General features: G+C 49.0%; 1 protein-coding gene across 6 annotated transcripts in view; it reads left to right on the forward strand.

Moving 5' to 3' along the window:
• Positions 1-5,607, forward strand: part of DENND5A (DENN domain containing 5A) — a 96,909-nt gene extending 91,302 nt beyond the window's left edge. For 3 of the 6 annotated variants that reach the window (XM_013055803.2, XM_004751947.2, XM_045065845.1), the window contains 6 exons: positions 453-571; positions 961-1,142; positions 1,725-1,807; positions 2,274-2,397; positions 2,944-3,112; positions 4,567-5,607. In XM_013055803.2, coding sequence (XP_012911257.2) covers positions 453-571; positions 961-1,142; positions 1,725-1,807; positions 2,274-2,397; positions 2,944-3,112; positions 4,567-4,750 — 861 coding nt within the window. In that variant the 3' untranslated portion in view covers positions 4,751-5,607. Of the gene's footprint in view, positions 1-452; positions 572-960; positions 1,143-1,700; positions 1,808-2,273; positions 2,398-2,943; positions 3,113-4,566 lie in introns of those variants that run through there. The other 3 variants (XM_013055804.2, XR_006602233.1, XM_045065846.1) reach the window with 3 other exon arrangements.
• The last annotated feature ends 805 nt before the right edge of the window (positions 5,608-6,412 follow it).

Below are 6,412 nucleotides of genomic sequence, written 5' to 3' on the forward strand. Positions count from 1 at the left end.
TTTTATAATGTTAATGTATTAGCACAGTTGACCTGTCCTGGGATGATCAGAGGACAAAGCCAAGGGTTGACCCAAGAATGGGGGAGCCTGCCCTGTCTAAGTGGTCTCTGACTCGAAGACACTTCTCTGTCTGGATTTGCAGAACTCCTTGCCTTTGTCATGTTCAAAAGTCACAGAGACTTCTGAATCTCAATTACTGTCCCACTTCCAGACCCTTCTGCGTGCAGGCCCTTTTCTTCCTTTGGGTAGTAGCATCTTCTTTCTTGATCATTCTCCATCAGCGAGAGTGCTGGACCCCAGCGTTGGTGGTAGGGGAGTCATGTGCTCGTCCCTGTAGATACTAAGGGACCAGGTTGCAGGCAGCCAGTCAAATCTGTACCTCTGAGTAGTGCCTCTCTGTTCTCTTAACTTCCTGACCTACCTGCCTTCTTTTTTTGGCTGTTTTTTCACAGTGCCAGAACTTGGGAAAGCTCACGACGGTACAGATAGGCCATGATAACTCTGGGTTATATGCTAAATGGCTGGTGGAGTATGTGATGGTTAGGAATGAGATCACAGGACATACCTATAAGTAAGTGTTCCCTCACCTGTGCCCTGAGATAGTGGGGTAAGGTATACCAGGGGCTGGGTTTGATGCATGGGTATGTGGAGTTCCCAAGGAGATCCTTTAGGTCGTGGTAGACTGAGGTACTTCCTGTTTGGCTCTGCCTCATGCACCTGAAAAGAAACAGAAGAAGGGTTTTCCAGGCTAAGACATCTGATGTTGGTGTACACAGGTTCTAGGCTACCCATCATTCAGGTGTCTTTCCCAATGATGCACAGTGGGGCGGATGAGCAGGGCTTTGAGGAACCCCAGCCTGGTTTCAGAGCCTGTCTCCAGGGATTGGCTCAAAAGATGGCGTTTGCTGAGCAGCATGGGGAGGAGCTGGCAGCTCTGACAGGCCATTGCTTGACCTTTAGGTTCCCATGTGGTCGGTGGTTGGGGAAGGGCATAGATGATGGGAGCTTGGAGCGGGTCCTGGTTGGGGAGTTGCTCACATCCCAGCCTGAGGTGGACGAGAGGCCGTGCCGGACCCCGCCCCTGCAGCAGTCCCCCAGCGTCATCCGGAGGCTCGTTACCATCTCACCCAACAACAAGCCCAGTAAGTGGGAGGAGCGATTGGGCCCTCATGCCCCCCAGGTGGGGAATGTGGGCAGATGTCTGGGACCCTGATGTGTGAGTCCATACCTCAGCCTCTACAGCTGCCTTGGTATCTGTCACCCTCCTCTCATGAATCTGTGTGTGTGTGTGTCGGGTGGGGGGGCGTGTCACACTCAGAGGCTTCTGCAGCCTGGCCTAGGTCCTCTGTACTACTTATATATCATTCTAGAGAGTGAGAGGTCTACCTTCTGGCCTTCTCCTTCCTTGTTCTTGGGCCTCACAGCCAAGTCTTGCCCTCTTTTGGTTGCCAGAAGTTCCAGGGTAAAATGGAAAATAAACTTTCCCTGCCTCTTTTAGAAATGGAGCTCTGAGGTAACTCTGAAAAGCTTTTGTTTTCCCCCAAGATTTTAGAAAGGGCTACCTCAACAAAGTTGAATGGGCAAGAGCCACTCTTACTAGGGTCCAGTCCAGGCTATCCTGCCTCTCTCATGTGCCCTTCCTATGTCCTTAGTCTTGTGCTCAGTCAACGAGGCATTGTTAAGCCTCTGAGATTGGTTAGGGATGTCTGCTTGATTTTTATCAGAGCTGAACACCGGGCAGATCCAGGAGTCCATCGGGGAGGCAGTCAATGGTATCGTGAAGCACTTCCATAAGCCTGAGAAAGAGGTGAGCCTTCCTGCCCTCCAACCCAGGGCTTTATATTGAAGAGAGAGAATACTCTTTTTCCAGGCCCATGTAGTGCGGACAACCCGGAGTCTAGAGTGTGTGCCTCGGGGTCTCTGCCAACTTTGGGTTACCCTGTTTCCTTACACACTAGTGACCCAGTAGAGTCCCTTGGGCCCCTAATGAGCAGTGTATTTTCCTGTCTTCTTCTGGATTTTCCTGGATCTCCCTGAACAATGGTCACTCTGGCTTTGTCCCTGTCGTGGGGACCCAGATCCATCCATCTGTTCAGCAGCTACGCACTGGCAGCTGCTCTGTGCTTCTCACTGTGCCAGGTGCTGGGGAGACAGACAAGGTCCCAGCCAGGCTTTTGCTGCCCTCCCAGCTGTGGACTCTGGTTTCGGGGAAGCAGTGGTGGGGAGACAGCTTGGCTGAGGCAAGCCTGGTATTCTCTTATTTCTTTACATAGCGAGGCAGTCTGACGCTGTTGCTCTGTGGAGAATGTGGCCTTGTCTCGGCCCTGGAACAGGCTTTCCAGCATGGATTTAAATCTCCCCGGCTCTTCAAAAATGTCTTCATTTGGGATTTCCTGGGTGAGTTGAGCCAGGGTGTGAGGATGGGAAAAGTATGTAAAGACATGGGGACTCACCCACACACTGTGGGTGCTGACCATTGGGGTCTGAGGTGCAGGAGCCAAACCAGGTGACTCTCAAATTAGATCTAGTTTTGTTTGCTCTGGCTTTTCTTGAAGGCTTAGAAACAGTCCTCACACTTTTTCCTTATAGACTCAAAAGGCCAGTTGATAGTATTTGGAGCCCAATCCTTGTGATGTACCCACTTGGAGAATTTTCATGCAAGAACCTTTTCCCTCAAGAATGTTTTTCTTGCTTCTTTTTTTAAACTTCAGACTAGGGAAAAGACCATCTTTATATCAAGGGCCACTTAAGGAAATTTAAAACATAAGAATAGGGACCTTATATTTTGACATGTGACGAGCAATATCAGAACATTCATGTTACAATAAGTTACCTGCAGCAACATGGAGAGACCCATGGGACATGGGACTTGCCCACAGGACAGTCAGGCATAGGTTGGTTTTGAGAGTCTTTGTCACTGGGAAGCTTTTCTGCTCTTCACAGAAAAAGCACAAACCTATTATGAGACTTTGGAGCAGAACGAACTTGTCCCTGAGGAAAACTGGCACACGAGGGCCCGGAACTTCTGCCGCTTTGTTACCGCAATCAATAACACTCCCCGGAACATAGGCAAGGACGGCAAGTTTCAGATGCTGGTGTGCTTGGGAGCCAGGTACTGCAGCCGCGTGGCCCCAAGCCCCGGAGGTGGTGCCGGGGGCTTGGAGCATGCGGGGTGGAGTGGGGAGCGGCTAATGACTCGAGGCTGCTGGGCAGGGGAGGCCTTAGAGGCCCTGAATTTCCCTGTATGAAGCATATGTGTGGGGATGAGAGTATGTGTAACTGGTGGGGGCACATTTTGTTAGGGAGGACTAACACCATCCCGCTGGTGAGATTTGAAGCAGTCTATCTAGTCATTCCTTCAGCAAACATTTGGCTGTGTCAAGCATTATGGAAGGCAGGGGGAATGAGCTGAATAAAACATGGTCCCTACCATTTAAAAGTTTACATGTCCAAATTAAAGACGGTTCAAGGCAGAAGGTTGTGAGAGTCCCAAAAGGAAGCATACATTCATAGTTACACTGAAACTGTAGAGGAGAAAGATCAGAGAAAGGAGGAGGTGGTATCTGAGGCTTAGAGGTGGGGAGGGAGTTTGAAGCAGACAGAATATGCAGAGAGGTCCTAAAGGAAGCAAAAAACGTGGAGTTAGGAAATAACAGGTTAACGTGGGAAGGGCAGTCATAGGAAACAGTTGAAAGGAGGATAGGGGCCTTGGGGAGCTGGGGCAGAGAATCCTTCCATATTAGGATAGAGTTGTTTAATCAGGGCACTGAAATAATATGAGTTTGATACCATGCATGGTATACATCAGAGTGGGAAGATTATTGGGGCTCTTCCTGTGGGTCAGGTGAGGACGTGAAGGCCAAATAAATGTAAGGCAGAGGTTCATTTGGGCCAAGGAAGGCATAGTAGTTAAAAACAGACTCTGGAACCAGATTCACTAGGTTCATATTTTCAGATCAGCCACTCACTAGCCATATGAACTTGGACAAGCTACTTAATCTCTCTCTACCTCAATTTCTTCATCTATAAAGTAGGGGTAATAATAACACTGATAGCACCTACCTCATATCATAGGGTTGTTATGAAGGTTAAAAGCTCTTAAAACAGTGTCTGGCACATGCCAAGTGCTATGTGGATGTGAGCGCTTAGGATTAGTTCTGGTTATGATAGTTCTGGGGAGGACTGATGCTCTGGGACAGATTGGCTGTTGAGAGGGAAGAGGTGGTGCTGACTGGACCTCGTGTCTGGCTGGGGTTTAGGGAACTGGGGGAAGTAGGGGGAGGCAGGGGAGGAGGTGTGGACCTGGTGGCAGGTAATGGGGTCAACTTGGGTCAAGTTGGGTTAGTGTCCCTGGGGCTTAGTCCCTAGCAGGAGCCTTTTAAAACCATGTAAGGCCTCTTTGCCAGGCACTGTTGGGGGAGGGAGAAGGGGCTGAGGTAGCTATCTACTTTTCCAGCCTCAGACTTTGTTCAAGGAGTGATGGAGCAAGTTTCCCCCTTGATCTTGTACTAACTATTTCCCTTCCCCTTCCCTTCTGATCCGCCCGGACTGACCCTTCCCCACCAGAGATCACCTTCTACACCATTGGATTGCTCTGCTGGCCGACTGCCCCATCACCGCACACATGTATGAGGATGTGGCGCTGATCAAAGACCACACACTTGTCAATTCCTTGATCCGCGTGCTGCAGACATTGCAGGAGTTCAACATCACACTGGAGACGTCCCTTGTCAAGGGCATCGACATCTGACCTCCCAGCACCAGCTAGCAGCAGGACGGAGAGAGACTCACCCTGCAGCTCTGACCCTTCTTCCCAAGGGGATTTAAGCAAGTTATGCAGGAGACAGGAGATGTACACTCACTGTAAAAAGAAAAGTAGAGGATTTTTGGAATAAATAATCTATTTTAGAGTTTATTTGCTGATTTGCTTTTTACACACTTTCATGTGAAAGAGTGATAGGGAGAGGGAGACGAGGTTGGTGCCGCTTATTTTGAAGCTGGTGCCCTCCCTCGCCGTGGCCGCAAGCTGGGAGCCTGCGGCCTCCCCGGACTGAGCCTGCGGCGTGCGGGCGGAGCAGCTCTGCTTCCTCACCCGCGCCTGGTCATGAGGCCATTCCACGTTGTTTTTAAACTAATGTTTTCTATATTAACATTGTTATGGATACTTGGCTTTCACGGGCCACACACAGGTGTGCTGAGCAGGAAGCCCCAAGCTCCAATCAAAGGGATTTTTAGTAGTGCCTCTGTGAGCACTGATGAGTCAGTCCCACATCTTTTCTTTTTTTGTCAGTATTATTTGGAACGGAGACATGCCGGGATGCACCGTCGTGCAGAAGATCACGTTTCCTCTTGGCACACAGCTGCACGAAAGTAAACATAAGCATGTTTTAACAGGTTTTCGTTTTCTTTTTTTCTTCCTCTTATTTATTTAACCCTCCATTGTGTGTTTTAAATCTTTTTCTTTTCTTTTTTCTTTTTTCTTTTTTTAAGGAAGGAAAAAGCTTGTCACAGTCTAACTGGCTATGTTATTATTGTTAAATTTATGTTGTTTTGCAACCTAGAAACCAGCTACAATATGGCCCACTTAATAAAACACCTGAAACAAAACTGCATGGATCCCTGACTTTTATGGGGGGTTTGTGAGCAGTGGGTGGTGGGGGATACAGTTAGGTCCATGTGAAAGACCAGTGTGAGAGGCGTCGCATTGCCTAGGCTGCTCCCTCAACTGCCCAGGGTGCCCTCTCAGGGCCTGGCGGCTCCTGGGTCCTTCCTGCTGTAGCACCAGGAGCTTTCCCTAGTTTCTTTTTTTAACTCAAATGGCTATTGAGAAGGATGCATTTAAGGGTTATTTTCCCACTCCACAGAAGACGAGGCTGAGGCACAGAAGGGAAGGGACCTGGCCAAGGTTGCAAAGGTGGTCAATTGACAGACAAGGTGAGATATTTCTTGAAGGGTAAGGAAAACCAGGGGTGGGAACATAGGGCACATGAGACCCTATCTTCTCTCAGGGGGGAAAAGAAGCTTTTTCTTGAGAGGATTTGTCTTTCCCAGGATGGTAGGTAGTAGATCTTTATGAGGGTCCTGAGAACTAGCTTCCTTCAACCACACCATTTTTTCAGGAAGTTTCAGAACTGTGGCTTGGTCAGGTAGAGGGCCTCAAACCAATTAATGTTCTCTTTTATGCTTCCCTGATTTTGCTTGTATGTTCTCCCTGCCTGGATGGAATGTATCCCCTGCTGCCTACTTCCTGTTCATAGTTCATGGTCAGTTTAGGAGTCACCCACTATGAAACCCTCCCTAATCCTCCGTGGGCACAGTTAATCATTCTATCATTGTGCTCCTGTAGTTGCTTAGATGCTGGTACCTGGGGTTATTGCTGGGTTATTGCTGCTTTCATGTTGGGCCCTCTCCT

Source organism: Mustela putorius, unplaced genomic scaffold, assembly GCF_011764305.1.
Source record: "Mustela putorius furo isolate JIRA1106 unplaced genomic scaffold, ASM1176430v1.1 tig00003859_pilon_pilon_pilon, whole genome shotgun sequence".
NCBI lineage: Eukaryota > Metazoa > Chordata > Mammalia > Carnivora > Mustelidae > Mustela > Mustela putorius.